The following is a 24,117-nucleotide window of genomic DNA, read 5'->3' as shown; positions in this document are numbered from 1 at the left end:
ACCCAGGTGCTGTTTAGACAAATACAACATCCGCTTCCCTTCTAGTCAAAGCAGCAGACACACACACGCTTATCTTAATGTCTGACACGACTGACAGAACAACTTTTGTTTGGGTTACATTTTTTTCTGTTTGTCAATTTCACTCCAAAACCCGAATAGAAACACTCATAAAGTTCAACAACAAAAGAAGAGACGTCTCCATGTTTCAGCTTTGAAGCAGTGTGTGTTAACAACAATGACACCACGAACAATACCACCAAACTTCGACTATCTGCAACTTCAAAAATACACAGCAGAGGCACAGAACCCCCTCCCGCTTACAGAGCGAGACACGGGGGTCCAGGGCGGGCGAAGAGCCACGCACCACCCTGTGTTCCTTAGTCAGCTTCACGGCTTAGTAGTTCCCAAAGAGCCGGGCCCGGAGGCCTGCAGCCATGCAGGGAACACACATTTAAAGCTCTCTTGACGACCCTCGGTACCTTCAAGCGAATGTCACGGTGAGGCTAGGCTTAAAGAGCGATAGGGTACCGCATGGGGGGCTCACAGAGCAGTCTGGGCAGAGTCGGACAGTCTGGCCGCTGAAGTGAGCCGGCTGGGGCTGAGTCACAGACGTTAGGCACTGGAGAGAAGCCAGTGGGGTGTGGGGTGCCCGTCCAGACAGGACTGAGCATGGCTAGCCCTGTGGGCCATTCGTCTTCCCCCAAGATACACGGAATGCCAGTCTTCAGTCCTACCACGGTGGAAGCTGCTGGAAAAACAGGACTGGCCGTGCCGGCCGTGGACTGATGAAGACGCAGGCCCGCAGTTTCCTCTGAGGTTATGATGGCCAGAGAGGAGGGGAGGAGGGAGGGAACGCCTGGCAGTCTGCTGCCGGTCCTCAGAGCTGGGAGTGTGCAGGCAGGTGTCTCTGCAGAGACCACGCCCACCTGCTCCTTGCCCGAGGTCAGCCCGGGAGGGGCTGTGCGGGCTGCCGGGACCTAGTCCCACAGCACTAGCACCAAGGACACACTCCTGGGGAAAGACTACATCCATCCTTACAGTGAGCAGTCCGTGATGCACACGAGAACCACACGTGTGAAGGAAGAGCCGCGTTCACTGCAGGGCAGCCTGTGTGCAATGCATCCATTCAGGAGCGCCTATTTTCAGGAATGTGTGCACTCAGAAGCAAACAAACTGAACTGCAAGGAGGCTGCAATTCAGTGCAGAAGCCTGGGTAAAGAACTGAGATCTATCCCTGATTCTATGTTTGTAATATCTCAAATTGGTTTTTTTTTTTTTTTTTTTTTTTTGGTCAGTTGTGGGTTTTGAACTCTGGGCCTGGGCGCTGTCCCTTAGCTCTTCAGCTCAAGGCGAGTGCTCTACCACTTGAGCCACAGCGCCACTTCTGGTTTTCTGAGTGGTTTATTGGAGAGAAGAGTCGCACAGACTTTCATGCCTGGGCTGGCTTTGAACCGTGATCCTCACTCTCAGCCTCCCCAGAAGCTAGGATTACAAGTGTGAGCCACCGGTGCCCAGCTCTCTGCAGACAGCAGAGAGGGGCAGGGGAGACGGTGGAACTCTCAGACTCCCATCACAAATGTGCCTGCCCGTGCCCCTCCACGTCGGGGTGCTCATCATGCTGCACCTAGCTGGCGGTAGGAGCCCAGGCAAAGGCAGGGCAGGACCACAAATTCCTCAAGTGCAAAAATGGCTTCCAATTCCCACAGTGCAGAGATCAGGACCCAATCCTCTTTTCAGAGGCAGGAGCAGGATGAATCTCTGTGGGGAAACCAGGCAGCCAAGGGCTGGAACATCCTTTCCCCATGGAGTCGGGTTCACAGGGCCCTCCCCCAGCCCCCCTGAATGGAGGAAGGTGTCCATACCACCCCCCACCTCTCTCCCGAGACAGAGGATGGTGAATAAGGGTGGGTCCTCAACTTCTTGACAGCAGTACCTGCCATTCTACTTGGAGAGAAATAGGTAAGAGAATGCCCGTGGCTTGGCGAACAGCCGGCCTAGGAAATACGTTACACACTGGAGACTGAGGACCAGTGTCACTTCCGGTTCCCCCAGGAAGGACGTATGCCTGAGGCCACCAAAGCCACGCCACCCAGTAAGCACAGGTGCTCTTTGTTCCAGAGCACCTTCCCACAGAGAAAGTGAAGCAGAGGCAGTGGGGGCTCAAACACAGAACTTCAAGTTTACACTGGGAGAAAAAAAAAGTTGAAATCTCAACTAACAATCCACCTGCTACACAAAAATACTTAAAAAAACATCCAATATTCTAAAAAAGTATTTAAAAAATGCCTTCTCAACGAGGTAGAGAAGAGAGAGAGAAGACAGGAGAAAGAAAGATGTGGTCAGGCTGGAGATCTTTGACTTTGTGTCTCCTACTCAACCCCAGGGTGCTTTTAATTTCTTACTTTATTTTTTTTAGCACTTTTATTAGCACCAATCTGTTGTGCCAGAGGGTTTGATTTAGACAAGTTCTGTATATGCAAACAACACACCTTGATCAGATTCACCTCTCCATCCATCCATCCATCTCCTCCTCCCCTTCCCAAAGAAGCTTCATGTGTACACACTTCCTCTCGTTCACTCGCCGGTCCTCTCCGTTACTCTCTCCACCCACCCTCCCTTCCACCAGATGTCTGGTTAGGACTCGTGGTATCTTCCTTTTCTCAGTGTGCCAGTTGCTGGGGGCGAGGGTCAGCTGGCACTTCACACAGCACCATAACCACATGGACTCTCTCCATCCTCACCACACAGTGAGCTTTTGACAGAACATGCTGGCAAAGTGTCACGCTCATAATGCCCAAGCCAGGAATTTACAAAATGAAAGTGAACTCCAGCTTGCACCACAACAGCAAGATGGGCAGAGAACCAACCCATTAGTTTGGTTTGGGGGAACATTTATAGCTGCATTTTACATGTAAGATGAAAGTGATTATTCTTTTATTTAGAAGTGCACAAAAGGGCAATATAAATATCCATCAACACATCCTCCCCAAGAAAGTCCCAGGAACTAACTCCTGCAGGAGTGACCTTTTCTCTTTCAATTACCCCTGCCATGAAGCATCCATTCTTCTCCTCGCTGCTAGGTGGCAGTAGGGCATGGGGGAGAGATTGTCCCAGGCTGAGAGCATGCGAGGACTCACAGCTCACCAAGGATGATGGCTCAGGGAGATAAATTTAGATAAGCTCAGGACAGAGAAACAGCAAAGGGCCATACTCACCGGTTCCACGTTATAGGAGAAGAGAGCATATTCCCTGTCTGGAGAGATTTCGTATCTGATGGCTTTTAAGGATTGCTGAAGGGAAGAAGAAAAGGAAACAGAGAATGTTAATGTATGGTATACCACAACCCAGAGCCCAGTAGTCAAACCACCCTGGCTGGTGTGTCACAATTTACTGACAAGTTTAGTAACCAGCCAGTTGACGTTCATTCTGTGCCTATGTCCTTTCTTTACAGCTAAACATCGTTCAGTGAGTTGATCCTTTTTTCAAACAAGACAGTCCCAGTGGCATCTGCTGAGACACCTCAGTAGAAATGGGAATGAAAGACGAACGTTTTCCCTAAGTCTGGGACCACATGTGGTCTCCCTCCCTGTTGGAAGGGCTGTCTCGAGAGCAGGAGCCCATCTTACACATCCCTTTGCAGCTTGCTTCTCCCGCCAGCCATCAGCCCCTTCCCTCCAGGCCAGTCACAGAGGGCTCTATCACTTTTCTGCCACATTTCTGACAGTCCCTGGCCATTGTGGCACGGAGTTCAGACTCAGAATTAGGAAACCCGATGGCTGACAACCAGGGTGTGGATGTTGACCAACATTCAGCCCCTGGCTGTGGAGGAACAGCTGGTGACAGTATCAGGGATGTGTTGGCCAACAGTCTCTCATGAGGATGCCGGCTCCAACCTGACCATCCAGGGTCTACAACCCCCCTTGGTGTGCGAGCCGAGTTCCTGTGACTGAGGATTTACTTTCGGTGCCTGCATGCTGTATATAAGCATGGGGTGCTCCATTAAACTGTCTATACCCGCATGGAATGGTCCACTTTCTGCCTACCAGACGCCATTCCCACGTCTTGCTGAGGAACCAAGCAACAGCCCGCTCCTAAATTCATGCTCATAGGGACATTTTTGAACTCTGGGACTGAGTGCTGTTCGTCAGCTCTTCTGCTCAAGGTGAACGCTCTACCACTTGAGCACAGTGCCACTTCCAGTTTTCTGGTAGTTTATTGATGGTAAGAGCCTCATGGACTTTCCTGCCTGGGCTGGTTTTGACCCTCAATCCTCAGATCTCAGTCTCTTGAGTAGCTAGGATGACAGGCGTGAGTCACTGGTGCCTGGCTCACAGGGACATTTAATCATTACTTCCCATGGTGTAGTTGATGTAGATTTTATCTTTAGAACTGTCCAGCTGTGTCCCCTTAAGAATATTAATATTATTACTAATATTATCAATATTGTTATTATTATATTATTGCCAGACCTTGCTTGCTCAGCTGGTGCTCTAACAGTTGAACAAAGCCTCCACTCCAGCTTTTTCCTGGTTATTTTTGAGATGGAGTGTCTAAGGCTTTTCTGCCCAGGCTAGCTCTGAATTACAATCCTCTAGATCTCACCCTCCTGAGTATTTAGGATTACAGGCGTGAGCCATTGGCTCACCGCTTCAGGGTTTTTTCTATGCTGAGACTGTTCTCCTCTTTCCTAAACTCCCTGGTGGGAGTTCAGCCCATCAGTGGGCCAGAGCCACTTGGTGACTGGTTACCTGCAAATATTGTCCACTGGAATGTGTACCGACTTTTCCTTTTTTTGGGGGGGGGGTCCGGTCATGGGGCCTGAACTCTGGACCTGGGCGCTGTCCCTCAGCTCTTCAGCTCAAGGCTAGCACTCTACCACTTGAGCCACAGTGCCACTTCCAGCTTTTTTCTTTTTGCTTATGTGGTGCTAAGGAATCGAACCCAGGGCCTCAAGCATGCAAGGCAAGCGCTCTACCACTGAGCCACCTTTTATGTTTAAAATCTTACACTTTTTATTGTAAGTTAAATTTAGTTGTTTTTGTATTTTTTGCATTTCTTATTTTGATCACTTTTTTGTGCTAAAGGAAATGACAGTTTTAAAAAATACTGAAGCCTTTAATACAAAGAGAACTTCATTTTGTTATAATTAGGTTTTATTCCCGTGAACTTAGGGCCCTGTGGTCATGCTTGGCTTTTTCTTTGCCACTTGAGACATACCTCAACTTCCGGCTTTTTGCTGGCTAGTTTGATATAAGAGTCTCTCAAACTTGTAAGCCTGGGCTGGCTTCAAACTGAGATTCTCAGATTTCAACCCTCTGAGTATCTGGGATTGCAGGTGTGAGTCACCAGCACCTGGCAGGTGTCTATTCTTATATATGACAAGATCATTTCATCAAATATTCAATGCTATAGATTTTTTAGAGGAGTTCTAATTAGGATTATATTAAAATTTAATATTAATTTTCAGAGAACATCTCTAATATTGTCTTTTTTTTTTGTCAGTTGTGGGGCTTGAACTCTGGGCCTGGGCACTGTCCCTTAGCTCTTCAGCTCAAGGTTAGTGCTCTACCACTTGAGCCACAGTGCCACTTCTGTTTTTCTGGTAGTTAATTGGAGATAAGAGTCTCCTGGACTTTCCTTGCCTGGGCTGGCTTTGCACCGTGATCCTCAGATCTTAGCCTACTGAGTAGGTAGGATTACAGGTGTGAGCCACTGACGTCTGGCCTCTAATATTGTCTTCTTATCTAAGACTTACATTTTACCGTAAAAAACTTCAAATCCTTACAAAGACCCTGTAGTTCATTAATCACAGAAAAAGCTGAAAGTGGCTCAAGTGGTAGAGTGCTAGCCTGGAGCAAAATAGAGTTCAGGGACAGTGCCTAGGCCCAGAGTTTGAGCCCCAGGACTGGCAAAAAAAAATCAAATTATTTGTCTACTGATTATAAAAATCAAAGTGGGTGTCAATGAGGGAAACAAAAGTGCTTTTTCCTTGAATGTTAATTTACTGATTAAATGAAGTGATCAGCATGGTCAGCAGTTAGACCAGCAGAGGCACAAGGGTGCACAGAAGTGAGCACCGCAGCACAGCTGTTATTCTACCGTCCAAGTAACTCCAGGAGACCTCTACAGCCTTCAAGTCCTCATGACTGGAACAAGTCTAATCTCTGAAACCTGAGAGGGAAGTTTTAAGAATCTGATTAACACTACTGAGTAAACGGCATTGAAATAGCAATTATGGAAATCACTATGTTGGAAAAATAACACATAAAATTCCAATGCCCAAGAGGACACGCTATTAGCTGAATGCTCCTTTTTTGGATTTTCCAGCATTCACAGGTGAGGTTTACAGTTGTCGACAGAAATGTAAGTATGACTCTGTATTCAATCTTCATTTAATATAAAAACATAAATATCTTTCAAGCAACTGAAGCCTCATAGCTGTTATTTTAATGGCTATGTTATACTTCAGTTTTCCCATTTTCTTACTTGTCTTGTTTTAGGTATTTCTGCTATCATGAACAATGCATCAGCACTGTGCCTTTTATATGTTGTTTTTTTTTTAACTTGTGAAAAGAATTCCCCCGGGTGACTAAAAAATGGGTAAATATTTTCATTACTCTTGAAATGCATTGCCAAGCAGCTTCCTCAACATGAGGCACAATTTGAATGAAACGGGAGACACATCGATCTCTTCTTTGTCAATAGAAAAGGTTGTGCAAGGCGTGAGATCCATCTCAATCCAGCGAGTTACTGTGGAATAGCCTCGCTAGAGCAGGAGCAGGGCAAGCGATGGCGCGATGGAGCCTTCCCCACGCAAGGGATAAAGCCAAGGAGCCCACCCCACGCGAGGGATGGAGCGACGGAGCCAACCCCACGCGAGGGATGGAGCGACGGAGCCCACCCCACATGAGGGATGGAGTGATGGAGCCCACCCCATGCGAGGGATGGAGCAACGGAGCCCACCCCACATGAGGGATGGAGTGATGGAGCCCACCCCACACAAGGGATGGAGTGATAGAGCCTACCCCATGCAAGGGATGGAGCCACGGAGCCCACCACATGCGAGGGATGGAGCCATGGAGCTCACCCCACATAAGCGATAGAGCCATGGAGCCCACCCCATAAGTGGTGGAGCCACAGAGCCCACCCCATGTAAGTGGCACTGACGTCACCATTCCCTTGGCAAGCCATTAGTGGTTTCCTCGTCTAAGAAACAAACACACCCTGCACGGTCTCTCTCAGGTTTATACATCTCAGTTTCACACAAAGGCTGAAGAAAGGCCTGGTCTCCTGAGAGTGTGTTCTGGTATGAGTTTGCAGGAATTCCAGGACCCATGGAATCTACTCAGTTAAACTGACCAAACTGGATGAAATCCACTTTAAGTGCACTTCTACTAGGAAGGCAGGGAACTTTCTCTGGGATGGAGGGGGAGGGCAATGTCTCTGAGCGTTTTTGCTCAAGGATAGCACTCTACCACTTGAGCCACACCTCTGTGTCTGGCTTTTTGGTAGTTAATCAGAAATAAGAGTCTCAGACTTTCCTGCCCAGGCTGGCTTTGAATTGTGATTCTTAGATCTCAGCCTCTTGAGCCCGTACTGGGCTGATTTTTTATTGAATGTTAGAAGTCTGAGCATGCCTCAGACTGGAAACCAGTTGTGATCAAGCCTTGTGAGGGGTAAGATCTGGCCTTCTGCCACTCCTGTCTGGACTTGGGGGCTGCCGGGGGTGGGCGCTTGGCCTGGGCTGCCTGGATGACGGGGTTCTCCCTGCAGCATGGTGTGCTTCATTCCCATGCTCACGTGGCCTCCCCTGGCCTTGCTTCCGGCTCAGCTCTCTGCAGGCCCAGCCCCACACTTTGAGCCTGCACTGCTGGGGCTTGCCGTCCTATAGGCAGAACACAATCCCCTCATTGTCTTTCCCACATTCCTTAGGGAGGAAGGACCCGTAGGCAGCACCTACGCCTACGGGTGTGGCTGAGCAGCGAGCTCTAGCTAGGAACTGACATTCAAGGTCAGGACCTGGAGCTACCAGTCCCCTCCTCCTCTGCTATCCACCCACAGTGGAACACCTCCTAGGTGGGGGACAAGAAGCAGCAGCAGAGCCTGGCTGGATGTTCTTCCATGAGGACCTCCTGGACCCTGGGCAGCATGCGTGGTTGAGTTCACGTCCCATGGAAATCTGAATGAGCTCTTCAAAATTTCTACAAGAATCGTGTTCAACAAGCCATTTTAGATTGCTTCTTATGAATTAATAATGGCAGAGGACACTTGGTACAATATTGTTGGGGCTCAGGCATGGAGAGCCCCAAACAGGCTACATTAGGTCCCAGACGAGTCCCTGGGACAGAGGAAGGCTGGGTGGAGTTAACGGTGCGAGTTGGAGTTAACCGAGGGAGGCCGAACGTCTCACAGCATCCTAGGGGGCAGGGCACTGTCCCGGGGTGCTGTCCTGGGCCCACTCCTGTTACACAAACACTGCAAAACGGACTTCACACGTCTCCCCACCTTGCCCTGGGAGGGGCACAGAAGCCCCAGGCTTCCTGCTGTGTGCAGACTCATGTGAGCACCATGCAGAAACAGCCACGTTTTCCCTCACACTCGTGTGTCTTTTGCCAGTTCATTACCACTGACTCGAACCCTGAACCTTCATAGGGAAAGGGCAATGTCCCTGGAGCCTGCCACCAAACACAATGCTCAGCACGCTGCAAACCTCCCACTCCAGGAAGCAACATGCAGGGCACAAACTCCAGAAACTGCCACGCCGCAGGCTGATACCACCCAAGGAACTCTGACGCTGCGAGCCCCCGCCTCACCGCTCGCTCAACCCGCTCACACCAGCCAGATGCCCCCCAGGGCACCAACAGCGTGTGCTGCCAGGGGCAATGAACTTGCACCAGGGCAGGAAGGACAGAAGCGCCGTGCGTGAGGACTCTGGCGCAGAGGAATTTAAACGTGGAGCCCCGCACTCTGAGACACGCTGCAGGCCCCCAACTGCCTTCTTTAGTTTTATCTTCTCCATTGTTGTTGTAAGGTGAAGTACAGAGTGAGCTACAGTTCCATTCGCCAGGTAATGAGTGCGTTTTCTCTTTGGACAATGCCAGCCCTCGCTCTCTCCCCGTCATTTCTTTTGTTGAAGTCTCGTTTGGGAGCATTTAAATGCAGCTCTGAGAGAAGAATTGTGAGTTGATGGGGCTGTGTGCATCATTTACCTAATAATGATTATAACATGCGGGCAGGAGAGACATTTTAAGGTGAAAGAGACTGCAGCATGCAGCACAAGCCAGCTAGTCCACAGCCATGAGGGCTTTCCTTACCTGCAGCCGGCTGGGAGGTGCCTTAGGATTCCACTAAACAACTTCCGTTAACATCCACCATCACAAGCTACTGACCTAGGAACTGGAGGCGGCGCCCGTCCTGGGGCCTCAGCACCCAGCACCGCCCTGCACACTCCAGGAATCACGGCCGCCCCTCACCCACAGCCAGGACATCTTGTCCTGCATCGTTACTGTTTCCTTCTTTTCTTTTTCATTTTTGTTGGTCATGGGGCCTGAACTCTGGGCCTGGGCACTGTCCCTCAGCTCTTCAGCTCAAGGCTAGGGCTCTACCCCATGAGCCACAGTGCCACTTCCGGCTTTTTCTGTGTATGTGGTGCTGAAGAATCGAACCCAGGTCTTCATGCATGCTAGGCAAGCACTCTACCACCGAGCCACCTTCCCAGTCCTGCTTGGGTCTTCTTTTGCAGAGTACAAATTCATTCAGGGAATGGCACCCTCGCCCCGCCGCGCAGGCCTCCATCCTCAGAGGCCTCATGAAGGAGAGGCTCTGCGTGATGATAAATGTGAGTGAAACTTTTTTTTTTAATGGTATCTTATTCAGGCACTAATGACTCATGCCTCTAATTCTAGTGAGTCAGAAGGCTGAGAGTTGAGGACTGCAGTTCAAAGCTGGTCCAGGCAGGAAAGTCCATGAAACTCTTATTGCCCATTAAGCAGCAAAAAGAGAGGAGAGGAGCCATGGCTCACATGGCAGAGTACCAGGCTTGCGTGAGAAAGCTAAAGGACAGTGCCCAGGCCCAGGCCTGGGCCTCAATATTGGCACTCACAATAAAAAAGGAAGAAAGAATAGGTATATTTATAGTAAAAAGAAATCACAACACATGAATGGCGAGTTCAGTAGGCTTTCTGTGGGTGCTGGAAGGGGTGGTACAGAGACCAGTCCCAGCGGGAGGAATGTGGAACCCCGCGACATTCACTCACCAGCCCTCATCTGTAACACCAGGGGCTGACGAATGCTTCCCCAGTCTCCTCTAATCCTGATTCCACGACTCCGTGTCTACTCTGCGCCTCATTCCTGTGTTATGAGTTATTCTCACTCAACATCCCTGACTGTTTTCAATTCTTGCCTTTTGTTTAGATTGAGCTTTGTTCTCTTCCCGTGAATTCCCTGATGTATCAGACAAAAAAGTGATCAACATCTTAGAGCTTGAGATTTATTTCTCTTACCACCAGGTATGGCTAGACTGTAAGCAAAGAAACAAATTTAATTCCTCTTTAATTGGGTTTTGGCACATAACTCCAGTCTTCAGATATTTTTAATATTGTTATACACAAAGCCCAAATCATAATGTCACTTAAGTCTCAGAGAAAACATGTTTTCCCCGAGGATAAGCCTATAGCACTCAGATCGACTCAGGGACTTATTCTGAAGCACAAACATCACTTCATATCATTAGGTAGAGTCACAGCGCCTATGATGACATTGCCTGTGTTTATTTCAAGAGTGACTGAGCAAGAGTTCTTTCAAGTACTATGCAGGCATTATTGTAATTGTTCGCTAATGGTGTAATGCCTTAAGACTTTATCTTTCAATTATAATGACATGCAACACTTGTTCCCGACACCTGCAGAGAGTTCTGGGATGGCGGCACAAAGCGAGCGTTCGTCTTATTGAATTAGCGTGATTTCAATCGCACACTATCCACCCTCAGTTCTCAGCCTGTGGAGCCCAGCGTATTGCTTCTCCTTGGCTACACTACAAGTTGAAACCTGACGTCATTTTCTGCTTTATTGACTTGCAGGAGTCAAGCCTGAAATTATCCTGGTTAGACAGAGTACTTACGATTCTTTTGCCTTCTATTAGCACTGTAGAGTTATTTGTTTCAACGTTCCTCAGTATCACAGTTCCCGTCCGTTCTCTGTAGATGAATTCTTTATCTACAAAAGAGGAAATAAAAAGAAACATGAGTCATCTGTTTCTGATGGACACTTGTGTGAAATGAATCAACTCATGCTGAAAAAAGGACACAGAGCTTTTTCATCAAAGAGTCCTTTAAACGTGGTGAATGCATCCGGTGCGGATTAATGTCATGTCCTACGAAGCTTGTCTCTGGGCCTCTCCTGCTCCCCGGGGGCAGGGCACCCAGAAGGTGCACATGTAGAAACTTTGGGATGTCGGAGACTTTCTGGGGAAGGACACGCAGCGTGGACACACAGGACAGAAGGAGGCTGACACCACGGGCTGAGAGGAGCTGTACTAAGGAACAGTCCCCTCCATCTGAGACTGGAGGGAGCCTACAGATGACCCAATGCATGCTGCCTACATTCATGCCCTACAGAGCCAGCCTCCATTTTGCCTGCAGACAGCTCTGTGCTGTTCTCAGAGAATACCGCAGCCCTTGCTCTTGAATTTATACACAACACTCTCAGGCACAAAGGAGTCACATGCCTCTGATTTCAGAACATGTTATAAAATGATTATAACCAAAACAGCATGGTATTATTATGATAGTGGTTAAAAGAACTAGGAATCCTAGAAACAAACCCACATGTTTGTGGTGCCAGGAACACCCAACAAGGACAGCATCACCTCTTCAATGAATGATGTGAAGAAAACAGTATCAGATGTTGGTGTCTGGCCTGGACGGTCTCCTGTCTTCTCTGTTAGCATTCTGAAGGCCTTACCTCACACCATATAGTGGCCCAAAATAGATGAAAGAGTTGAAGACACAATGGGAAACTACATGACCACTAGAGGAAGTGGCAGGGAAATCTACAACATGGTTTGAATGGGTTTTTTCCTGGAGTAAGATCCTGAAAACAGGAAAATCCCAGGGGGGGGAAAAACAGACAAATACCAGGCTGGTATCAAATTAAAAACCCTCCTAGCATTTATTTTTAGTGGTTTTCCTAGGGGCTCTAAGATGCCTAACTTTTCCTTGTCGGCAAAGTTAATAATGCACCCCTTGTATGAACTAGAGGAATCTGCACATGCCCGGTCCCTTCCCACACCACGCTGCTGGGCCGGCGTGCACGAGACAACGCCAGCGAGACTGTCTGCAGTGGGATGCTAAGGTAAAAATGTCAAAAAGCAAGACTGCCTGAGGCCCCTGCTCAGCCCCCATTTCTGACGCGCCCTGAGTAGTATGGGGGTCTTGGGGTCTCCACGGATGACCCTTCTCTTACTGCCAGAGGAAGTTTGCTAGGATCCGGGCTGGCAAGGCGTTTGGGATTCTCTGTCTTACTGAAACGTCCTGATTCAATTCTTATTCATGAAGGATTGATTCTCTGGATATCTATTTTCGGGCTGTGTTTCCTGTTTTTCCTCTTCGCATTCTGAGTGTCGGTCCCACCCTGTCTGCTGAGAGCCCTGAGGAGCCGCGTGGTCCGCGCATGGCTCTTCCTGCAGGCAGGGCTTCTCGCAGGCATCTCTCTGTCTTTCCCTTTGCCACTCACCTCTGGTTTTCGACTGTCTCAAATGTGATGCGCTTTAAATGGGGTGCTTTCGTGCTCCTTTTGTCTGATGCTCTCAGAGCAACTGTTGTCTACTGAGGGATAGTTTTCATTCCATTTCTAGCCACGATTTGTCGAGTACTTTTTTTTCTGTCCCTCTACCCTTCTCTCTCCCTGGCACCTCCATTGCCCACACGTTGGGTCATGGCGTGCCCCAGCTCTTATTTTTAAAAATTATTTCCCTTAACTGTCATCAAGGGTATTAGCTGTTATAAATATATTAGAAAAACTTAAGGAATCAATATCTAGGAGTATTGAAATGCACGAGAACCAGGTCTCACCCATATAGAGAATATCATCAATGAAGAGACAGAAATCATTTAGAGTAGAATGGAAAAATAGGAGGGCAAAAGCACATTAGAAATGTAAAAAGCCAATAGCAAAATGGTAGACATACCGCTGTTGATAATCTCATTAGCTATAAATTGATGTTGGAAAACAAACATGTCATACAGTTATGCCCTGTCTACACGCAACACACTTCAAATAACAATTACAAATGCAAATAGAACTGAAATAGAGCTAGGCTGGCTAAAATAATATACCAGGTGAAATAACATTTAAGCCAAAAGTATTAGAGGTAAAGTGAGACATTTGACATGAAATTAGGGGTTCAGTGTGTCAAGATGTGCAATCACATATGCACTAAACAAGAGTGTCCCCAAATACATGAAGCAAACACTGAAAGAAGTAGAGGGAGAAAACAACAGCAATCTAAGTATGTTCATTAGAGATGTTGACTGGCTAAGGGATGGACAATGGATGGAAATGAATGATATAAGCAACACTGCAAAACAAATGGACAAATAAGTCTTTAGACCATTCCATACAAAACTGGAGAAATACACATTCTTTTCAAATGTACACAGAACATCCTCAAGGGTAGAGGATATTCTAGGCCATGTAACAGGCTCAGTAAACTCAAAAAGGACACTCTCAGGTCAAGTAGGTTCCACTGCAATAACAATGGAAATCAATAACACAGGAACAAGGGAAACACAGACTGTTGGAAATTAAATGCCTTGTTGGTTGTGACAAAGGGGTCAAAGTGGAAATCACAAGTGAAATTAGGGAATATTTTGAAATGGGTGAAATAAAACATATAAGTTGTAAAGTAAACTGTGGGGGAAATTAATGGCTTAGATACAAATATTAATATTAAAGAAGAAAAACCTCAAATCATTAACTTTAAATTTCCAATAGCAAAATAAGAACAAACAAAACTTGAGGAGGAAAAGGAAGGGCATACTAAAGATGAAGATGAAAATGGATAAAGAACAAGAAAACAATGGGGAAAAACTCAATAAAATAAAAAAGTTCTCAGAAAAGATCAAATTCTCAAACTTCTAGCTAAACCTATAGGAAAAAAGATGCGAATCAGTAAATTTAGAAATGAAGAATGTGGTATTCCTCCTTAGTATACAAGCAAAAGAACGGCTTGCCAGGGAGGACATGAAAAGCTTTATGTCCACACATCCAATCATCTAAGTGAAACAGAAAAGTATGAGAAGTCTCAAACTATTGAGATTGATGCAAAAAGAAATAGGAAATCTGAGGTCCCTCTAACAAGTAAAACAACAGAATTAGTACATAAACCTCGCCCTCTAGGAAAGCCTGGGCCAGCTGGCTTCTCTTTCAAACTCTACCAAACAAAATGCCAATATAGCATTACCAAGTTACTCTTACTAAATGTAGTTGGTGTGAATTAAAGAATTTTCATGGACCTTCACCAAGGCATCCAAGACAAAGAGGAATATCCTCTGGTGCACCACAATAGCAGAATCTTGATGATTTCTGTGCTGGTCCTGGAACTTGAACTCAGGATCTGGGTGTTATACCTGATTTATTTATTTTTTTTTCTTTTTGCTTGAGGATAGTGATCTACCACTTAAGCCACAGCACCACTTCCAGTTTAAATTTTTTATATTTTGAAATAAGAGTCTCATAGAGTTTCTGCCTCAGATGGCTTCGAACCGTGATCCTCAGATATGTCTCCTGAATAGCTAAGATTACAGGAGTGAGCTGATAGTGCACCCAGACCAAAATATCTGAACATGGCTGTAAAAACTACCTTAGTATGTTAATTATACACACAGGAAAGTACAATACAAGGTTGGCCGGACATAGGCAAGCAATTCATGTAACACATTACCCTGACTGAAATGGCTGAGAAGGGCTCACTGCAAGAGGAGCTTATGTGGACTATGACACCAGCAGCCAGCCCTTCTGGACGGAGTCCGGTGTGGCGGTGGGTACCACCAAACTACTGGTTCATCTGTTGTGACAAAGGTATCACGTTAATGTAAGGCCGTAACAACAGAGCTGCTGAGTACAGGCATTCCAGCACTCACCGCACCTTTTCAACTGTAGAATACAATAAATAATACAATAAATCGATTCTAAACTAAAGCTTTCTTAAAAATAACGTCCAGAATCGATTCCGGCAAAGGACCGTCAGGGCCTGCTAGTGCCCACACAGCTGCCCAGCTGTAGGTCCATGGTCAGAGATGCCATCCCTCATGATGATACCATGTTCAGCCTCTTGAAATATCACCACCCAGGACAGGGTGACAAGAACACACCACACCAGCCAAGAGGAGATCACCCAGTTCTCCAGTTACAACCCAGACTGCTCATTCTCAGTGAAAACTCCAAACATTCTCCCAATCTATAAACTCTATTTCAACGTCCACTGCAAGGCCCAGACATGTATGTGCTGGGGGGGACTGAGGGCTTAGTGCTGGACATGCATGTGCTAGGTGATAGGAGACTGAAGGCTTAGTGCTGGACATGTGTGTGCTAGGTGATAGGAGACTGAGGGCTCAGTGCTGGACCTGCATGTGCTAGGTGGGGGGAGACTGAGGGCTTGGTGCTGGACATGTGTGTGCTAGGTGACAGGAGACTGAGGGCTTAGTGCTGGGCATGTGTGTGCTAGGTGATAGGAGACGGATGGCTTAGTGCTGGACATGCGTGTGCTAGGTGACAGGAGACTGAGGGCTTAGTGCTGGACATGCGTGTGCTAGGTGATAGGAGACTGATGGCTTAGTGCTGGACATGCGTGTGCTAGGTGACAGGAGACTGAGGGCTTAGTGCTGGACATGCGTGTGCTAGGTGATAGGAGACTGATGGCTTAGTGCTGGACATGCGTGTGCTAGGTGATAGGAGACTGATGGCTTAGTGCTGGGCATGTGTGTGCTAGGTGACAGGAGACTGAGGGCTTAGTGCTGGACATGCGTGTGCTAGGTGATAGGAGACTGATGGCTTAGTGCTGGACATGCGTGTGCTAGGTGACAGGAGACTGATGGCTTAGTGCTGGGCATGTGTGTGCTAGGTGATAGGAGACTGATGGCTTAGTGCTGGACATGCGTGTGCTAGGTGATAGGAGACTGATGGCTTAGTGCTGGGCATGTGTGTGCTAGGTGACAGGAGACTGATGGCTTAGTGCTGGACATGTGTGTGCTAGGTGATCAGAGACTGAGGACTTAATGCTGGACATGCGTGTGCTAGGTGACAGGAGACTGATGGCTTAGTGCTGGACATGCGTGTGCTAGGTGACAGGAGACTGATGGCTTAGTGCTGGACATGCGTGTGCTAGGTGACAGGAGACTGAGGGCTTAGTGCTGGGCATGTGTGTGCTAGGTGACAGGAGACTGAGGGCTTAGTGCTGGACATGTGTGTGCTAGGTGATAGGAGACTGAGGGCTTAGTGCTGGACATGCGTGTGCTAGGTGACAGGAGACTGATGGCTTAGTGCTGGGCATGTGTGTGCTAGGTGATAGGAGACTGATGGCTTAGTGCTGGACATGCGTGTGCTAGGTGATAGGAGACTGAGGGCTTAGTGCTGGACATGCGTGTGCTAGGTGATAGGAGACTGAGGGCTTAGTGCTGGGCATGTGTGTGCTAGGTGATAGGAGACTGAGGGCTTAGTGCTGGACATGCGTGTGCTAGGTGATAGGAGACTGAGGGCTTGGTGCTGGACATGCGTGTGCTAGGTGATAGGAGACGGATGGCTTAGTGCTGGACATGCGTGTGCTAGGTGATAGGAGACTGAGGGCTTGGTGCACAAACCACAAGTTTCTGAAGCACCTCATTTGGACAGAGCTTCACAACAGAAGGAACATACCAATGGTAGTGTATATTTTCCAGGCACTCTTTTTCACTAAAAGTAACCTAAAATTTTAAGACAATCTTGGATGATTTTAGTTAAGAAAAAGTGTACACAGAGGCAGTTTTTAAACTCATGCTCTGAGACACATAGGTGTGAGCTTCTGGCTTGTAATGATCCATTATAAGGATGGGGCAGGTGTCACTGTTTGTGAAAACAAGGTCCTGTACATTGATCCTGTCTTGCCAGGCTCTGTGCTCACGTCTCTGCAGATCATGAGTAAAAATAATCATTGAGGCTCTTGGCTTTGTTACAAAGCAGTGCTCTTGTTCAAATGACAATACCACATTGCTAAAGTCATTATAAATGACAGGTAGATAAATTTACATCCAGGGTAACATTATGTATTAATAAATAAACTAATAGGTTAGTGGTACAGAAATCCTAAACCCAATTAACAAGGTGGATTGTATCTGTCCTCATGCTTGTTTGCTACATTGATATGACACATACATCCTCAGAAAAGTTATGTCTCTTTTTTTTATTGTGAAAATACCGTACAGAGGGGTTACAATTACATGGGCAAGAGATAATGAGTACATTTCTTATCAAGCATTGTAGCTTCCTCCTTTGTTTCCCCTTCCCATCCTCCCCTCCCCCCCCAGCCACCTCCCACCGAATCCTCCCCCCCCACCAAAGTTGTAAAGTTTGTTTTCAACATAAGGACTTGTACATCTCATTGTTGCCATGTATCCCTGTTTTAATGATTTGTTTTTTCTCTTCCACTCCACAAATTATACCAACATCAAATACAGTGAAAGCAGGGGTTATACCATGGGGGAGGGACAACAAAGCAACAAAGAAATAATCTTATAAATATGTGAGAAACAATCGCATGAAAAAAAATTTGAGTACATATCTTAGGGTTCATTTCCCTAACATCATCTTATCTGACCTTTTCTGCTTGACTCAGAGATATACTAGTTGTTGCAAATAAGGAAGCCAGAGGACCTATGTTTCCTGGCTTACTCCATTAGAAAGAATGACATTGCCCCATTTGTTAGGAAATGGAAAGACTTGGGAAAAATTATGTGTCTCTTTAAATGCAGGCCTCACAATCAATTCTCTATACAAGCTACAGATAGCATGGCTGCTGTAACTGTTGAGCACATTCTCTGCCACCAGAAGGCACTGTTTCATCAAATGCTCTAGCCTGACGGAAGACGCTGAGAAACCAGAATATTCAGAGAACTCAAAAAATTAAACCCTCAAAAAACCAGCAACCCAATTAATGCAAAAAGTAGAATGAAGAAAAAAGAAGGAGGAAGAAGAGGAGGAGGAGGAAGAGGGGAAAGAGGGAAGAAAAGAACAACCATTCACATGAAGAAATGCTCAACATCTCTGGCCATAAAAGTGACATAAATCTAAACCACATTGAGATTCCACCTCACCCCCGTTAGAATGGCCATTATTGAGAAAACTAACAATAACAGATGCTAGCAAGATTGTAGCCAAAAGGGTATGCTACTGCATTGTGGTGGGAGTGTAAACTCCCACTCTGGAAAGCAGTGTGGAGGTTGATCAAAACATTAAACAAAGAGCTCCCCTATGACCCAGCAATTCCACTCCTGGGCATTTACCCACATGATCACAAACCAGTAAAGCCACCAGCACAACCATGTTCATTGCAGCATTATTCACCATAGACAAGATATGGAATCAGCCCAGATGCCCCTCAGTGGATGGATGAATGGATCAGGAAAATGTGGTACATATACACAATGGAATTCTACTCATGCTCATAAAGGATGACATTGTGCTGTTTGTGAAGAAATGGAAAGACTTGGAAAACTTCATGTTAAGTGAATAGGTCAGGCACAGAGAGACAAAGGATGTGTGTCCTCTCTTGTCTGTGGAAGCTAGATCTAGCTTACAAACTTGTAAGTAAATATGTTGGGTGATATGCAGGTGTGTACAAATGTATCCATTGAAATATGGTCCTTTCAAGGGAGAACTCAGACAGTGTAATGCTTTAGAAGGCAAAGTCAAAGTTCAAAAAAATAACAGGAGGCAAGGGTATGTGAAAGGTATGGGACTGGATCAAAGGGGAAGGGGCAGTCAAACAAAGAGAAGAGGGGGAAACACAGACAAGATTCCAGTGTATGTCCTACAAAATTAAGAAGAGTGAGGGAGAGGGGTGGGGAGGGAGGGATGCATGATCATGTTGAAAGGGGTGACATTGATCGGGATGTTCTATTCATGAACTGCTTTGTTAAGTGGCAATTCTTTTGCACAACTACTTAAAGCTAATAAAAAAATTAGTGAGCATGAGCTGATCATTTTCGAAAGCAGAGATTATTTTATCATCTTAAAGATCTGCCTGCCTCAGGCAGTCAGGTCAGAGCCCAGAGGCAGGCCTCACCTGCTGACTGACTTCACAGTGGGTGCCCTTTCTGTTTTGGAAGGAGTCACCTGGCTGCCAGGTAGAAGATGCCAATGTGTACTTGCTGAGTAGATGGATTAAAAAAAGATGAGGACAAATGTGCACCAAGACGTGCCTGAGAGATTCCCATTCTATGACCGGGGCTGCCGAGAGGCTTTCCTTCAGGACTGGATTCTCCATGAGCCCCCTGCTCAAGGATGCAGAGGAAGCAGGACTCTTGGAGTCCCTCCCATGGCCATCTACCCCGGTGGCCACCTGTTGCGGACCACAGAGGCCTGAGCAGACAAGCGCACGTTTCCTGAATACAGGCAAGGAGGTTTGTGACTCTCAGAGTTCAACCATCTGCTAAGAGTGCTCCAGGGCCTGTGGTTCACTGTGCTCCATTCCTTTGCTCCCAGTGGCTCATACTCCACTGTGGACAGCAACTGCAGGAAGTTCAGCTTTCCTTCGTAAGGCTGCCCCAGGCTGCCTTCCTATGCACTACGGGAGAGAACACGGTCTCCGTAAGACCTGGCATTCGATATAACGCAATCCCCTCAATCAGCTCACAGGTGGTATCTATCTGTCCATCTGTCCATCCAAATATCTGTCTGTCCGTCCATCTATCTACCTATCTGTCCATCTGTTTGCTGACCTACCTCCCCACATCATAATTCTTCCGTATAGAAATGCTTCTGGGTAAGATGTACTTTTTAGATAAAATTTGCGTAACAAAAGCCACTGTTATAGCCATTGACAGCAGACGCGATGGTCACTTTTCGCATGTTCACCCAGCTGTGCAAATACCACACCAATTCCAGGACAAGTTCATCCCGTTGGATGTGCGCAGCTCTCCGTGCCTGAACTATCTGCATGGCATGGCTAACGCCGCCCAGCTGTTTCCCTCTCTGTGGGTAGCACACTGGCTCCTCCAGGGCACAGGATGCCTGCCAGGAACCAGCCATGGAAAATTCCGTGCCATCGGGTCCCTGGTGGGTTAGCCTCGGGACACTATGTCACTGAGCTCTACAGCTCGCTGGGTGACCCAAGTGGGTCTCGCACGGCTCTGCCAGGAGAGGGGAGGGAGGGCTGTGGGGGCCTGCCGTGGATTTCCTGGCTCTCCCCATGACTCCCTGCCCTGCGTGTCTTTCTCCTTTCATAATTTTGCTCAAAACTTGACTGCAGGCAAGGCCTAATCCTGTGAATCCTTCCAGCAAATCACCAGCCCTGGGTGGGCTCCGGGCTCTGGCCTCACACTCACTGAAGATTAAATGACCCGTGTGTGTGTGTGTGTGTGTGTGTGTGTGTGTGTGTGTGTGTGTGTGTGTGTGTGTGTGTGTGTGTGTGTGTGTGTGTGTGTGTGTGTGTGTGTGTGTGTGTTCAAAATCATTGGGTAGGGGAGGTTCCATTACAAACAGGGAGCAAGGACAGACTGCAACTTGTAGCTCGGGCGCAGTTCCCAGGGATTTGCTCAGCTAGTCTCTTATTTCTCGAAAAAAAATTCATTTCTATACAAATATTAAAAAGTCTGGGAATGGTGTGGTGCATGCCGCAATCCTGGCCCTGAGTGGCTGAGCAGGGTTCCAGGGCCACACAGCAAGTTCAGGCTACATACTGAGACCCTGTCTCAAAAAAAAAGAAGTTGAAATAGGGGAGAGGGTGTGATGCCAGCCCATGTCCATTCCATCCTCTCCACCCAGGGGACGGTCACCACTGAACAGCGCCCCCTGCAGGGAATGCTGGGAGTTGTGGGACAAATTCATGATCCTTGGTCATGTGACATTTTCCTACAGCAAACCCCTTAAATCTCTGGGCTCCTATGGCCTTCTTTTGGGTCAAGTTACTTATAGTTAAATGAATCCTCACCGCTTTAATCTCCTAACATCTTCATTCTGTTTTTCAAAGATGAATTGGGTCCCTGGTAGATCCAAAGATCTGCAGGCTCAGATTCTGAGAAAAAGGATTATATTTATCACTGTGAAATAGGTTGTGTTTATCAGTGTTTAGTTGAGAGGGCAAAGAAACATATCCAGAGAACATTGTGGGTATCTCACTAAAGCATAAGATATACTGGATATACTGGATTTGTGCTTGTGTGCCTGTAAGTCACGACTACATTGTGTGTTCTTGCTTGGGCGTCTCGTGCGGGTTCTGGTGGAGTAGAGGGGTGCCTCCACACCACTATTAACCTTGCACTCTGCCTTGCTGTGTGCACACTTGGTGGCTCTTCCCTCCTGACGGTCCTGCCAGGCAGGGTGTGGTTGTTTGCGTGTGGATTCTGTCTCTCACTGGACCACCAGCATACCAGAAGACGGGCCTGGCACACACCGTTCTATTCTTCCATTGTGTTCTCTTAGACCTCTACCATGTGAAGGACACACACACACACACACACACACACACACACACACACACACACACACACACACACGTGTCCCTACCCAGCCCTTAACTGCCTTCCACCCTCATCACACAAGAAAAGAGAGGGCGGCTTTCAGCCCCGCAGAGGAAGAGTGTGCTGAGAAGGGGCCTGGGGTCTGACCCAGCCACACTCAGGCCTCTTCCCCTCCACTCTCCCGAATATTGTACTCGTCAGCCAGTCCAAATGCTAAGCAGTTTCTTTACCTGTCCTGTGTGCTTTCACTATTAACACAACAACAACAAAAGACAAAGACAAAGAATCTCTTCCTGCCTCCTAGGCTGCCATTTCTGCTTGGCAAAGTCCTGGCTGCATCCTGATGTCACTGTGACCCAGGTTCCACCTCCACAGGCTCCCTGAGGTCCAGGGTGCGGACGGGCTGCCCTTTCCCCATGCTCTCCCTCCACTGTGTCCCGGGTGCATGCATGCTTCACCGCATCACTCAAGGTCCATTGCAATCACTCCCCAGGCTGCAAGGGTCAAAGGGCAAGGATGCTATCTTATCATCTCAGTAGTGTTTTTCTAGCTACTGAATAAGTGAACAATGGACAGACTGGGTTAGGCAAGGCAAAGGGGAGAACAAACCCCCTGGCCATCAGGGAGAGACCGTGACACTTCCTGCATCAGAAGGGCTGGTTCATATGGCATCCATAAAGTCAGTAATCTGGAATTTGGAATAAGCAAATATTCTCTGATTTTCTGGGGAAATTTATCATGAAGTGTATGCATCTGAAGTCATAGCTGAAATGTAAGAAGAAAGGAATTTTGATTACCTCTCTGGCTCAGGGAGCCCTTCCTGGGTGTGAGTCCCTGGTGGGCCCGACCGTTTGTGTAACATGCCTGAGTGAGCTTTGCCGCTCAGAGGGAAATGCTGAAGCCTGCAGATGATGCGTGTCTTTTTATCAAGGATGAACTAGAGCCAGCATCCCCCGGCCCTCGCGTTCTTCCCACCAGAGCAACGCAGGGACACTGACTGCCAGATGATCCCCATGATCCCAGCTATCCCATATTCTAGAATTCTCTGGACAAGCCATTGTCTTGGAAACCATCTACAAAATAGCCCTAGGTTTTACACGGCCACAACTGACTTGCTCTCACATAAAAACAAAAGCAAGTCGGGCATGGTGCTGCATGGCTAGAACCCCACGTACTCTGCAGAAAAAGGAGGGCAGCACAAATTCGAGGACAAACTGGGTAAAGAGAGCTATGAGATTGTATTCCAAAAAGAAAATAGAAACAGAAGGGCTGGGGTGTGTTTCAGAGATCAGAGCACTTGCCAAGCATTCGCAAGACCCAAGGTTCAATCTCCAGACTTCCCTACCAGCCACAAAATCCTGGTCTCTTCAATCTTGGTACAATAACAAAAGAAAGCAAAACAACAACAACAACAACAAAAACCCCCAAAGCACCACTCCTGCTTGCATCTATACACAGAGGTTTGGGATTCACAGCAAGGCCTGTTTGCAATTCCAGAGATGCACGCTCGGCTCCTGAATTCTTTCTAAAGTTAGAACTCATCACACACTTTAAGAAAGCCAAACAGCAAGCAGCTGGGCGTGAGTGAGCCCTCGAGAGCATGTCCACCTCACATTTTCCTGCACGGAAGGGGACAGTCACCATACGGCCCCTATTCTATCTCTCTATACATTCACAAGTTAGGCAAAAATACAATTCCATTTCAGAGCAAAGCAAACCCAAATGTTTTATTTCTGCTGTCCACATCTTTAAATGAAATTACAGGCCATTAAGCCTCAATTATTCAAATCAATATAAATAAAATTTCCTTCGAGGCCTCTCTTTGTGCACCAGCCCCCACTTTCCCATCTGCCCTTGCATCCGGGCCATTCCCCCTGCGTCTGTTCAGCATAGCCGTCATCTCTGCGGTCACTGTGCTGTTCCTGTTGGGCTCCAGTGAACGACAGGATCTCAGCAAGCATCCTGTGACTGGCGGCAGACCGCCCACTCAGACAGGTGAAGTGTTCTTACCCCGTGGAGAGGAGATACTGCCACAAAGGAAGAGAACGGCCAACAGCACAGGACAGTGCCCAGCCGACGGTGCGAGACTTACACCTGCTTTGCTCCAAGGAAGAAGCTGTACCACCTCCTGCGGAGCGCCTCCAGAGACAGGGTGGAGATGATGGTCCAGCAAGCCACACCGGAGTGAGGCTGTGTGGCCGCTGTGGGTATCACTGCCCCGTCCCAAGGTCTCTGTCTGTATTCCAAAGATGTTCTGAAGTGCCGTCTTCCCTTGGGAGGCTCACACTCTGTGATCATTCTGCCTCTGTCTCTGTTTAGCATGGCTGGGGGTGGGAGGGAGAGGGGGGAGCAAAGGGGGGAGACAAGTGGCTGGAACTCCTGGAACTCATGGCGTTTGGGCCTGAGGT

The 24,117-nt window shown here is 47.6% G+C and overlaps 1 protein-coding gene across 4 annotated transcripts in view; it reads right to left on the bottom strand.

Moving 5' to 3' along the window:
- The window catches only part of Dpp6 (dipeptidyl peptidase like 6), a 648,628-nt gene that overhangs the window by 152,872 nt on the left and 471,639 nt on the right, over positions 1-24,117 (bottom strand). For all 4 annotated transcript variants that reach the window (XM_069997168.1, XM_069997171.1, XM_069997167.1 and 1 more), the window contains exons 4-5: positions 11,119-11,213; positions 3,216-3,290 (exon numbers count right to left, since the gene is read on the bottom strand). In XM_069997168.1, coding sequence (XP_069853269.1) covers positions 3,216-3,290; positions 11,119-11,213 — 170 coding nt within the window. The remainder of the gene's footprint in view (positions 1-3,215; positions 3,291-11,118; positions 11,214-24,117) is intronic.

This window comes from Dipodomys merriami, unplaced genomic scaffold (assembly GCF_024711535.1).
Source record: "Dipodomys merriami isolate MVZ:Mamm:240054 unplaced genomic scaffold, mDipMer1.0.p SCAF_5, whole genome shotgun sequence".
Taxonomy (NCBI): domain Eukaryota; kingdom Metazoa; phylum Chordata; class Mammalia; order Rodentia; family Heteromyidae; genus Dipodomys; species Dipodomys merriami.
The sequence above is the reverse complement of the archived record's forward strand: the minus strand, read 5'-3'. Positions and strand labels throughout refer to the sequence as shown.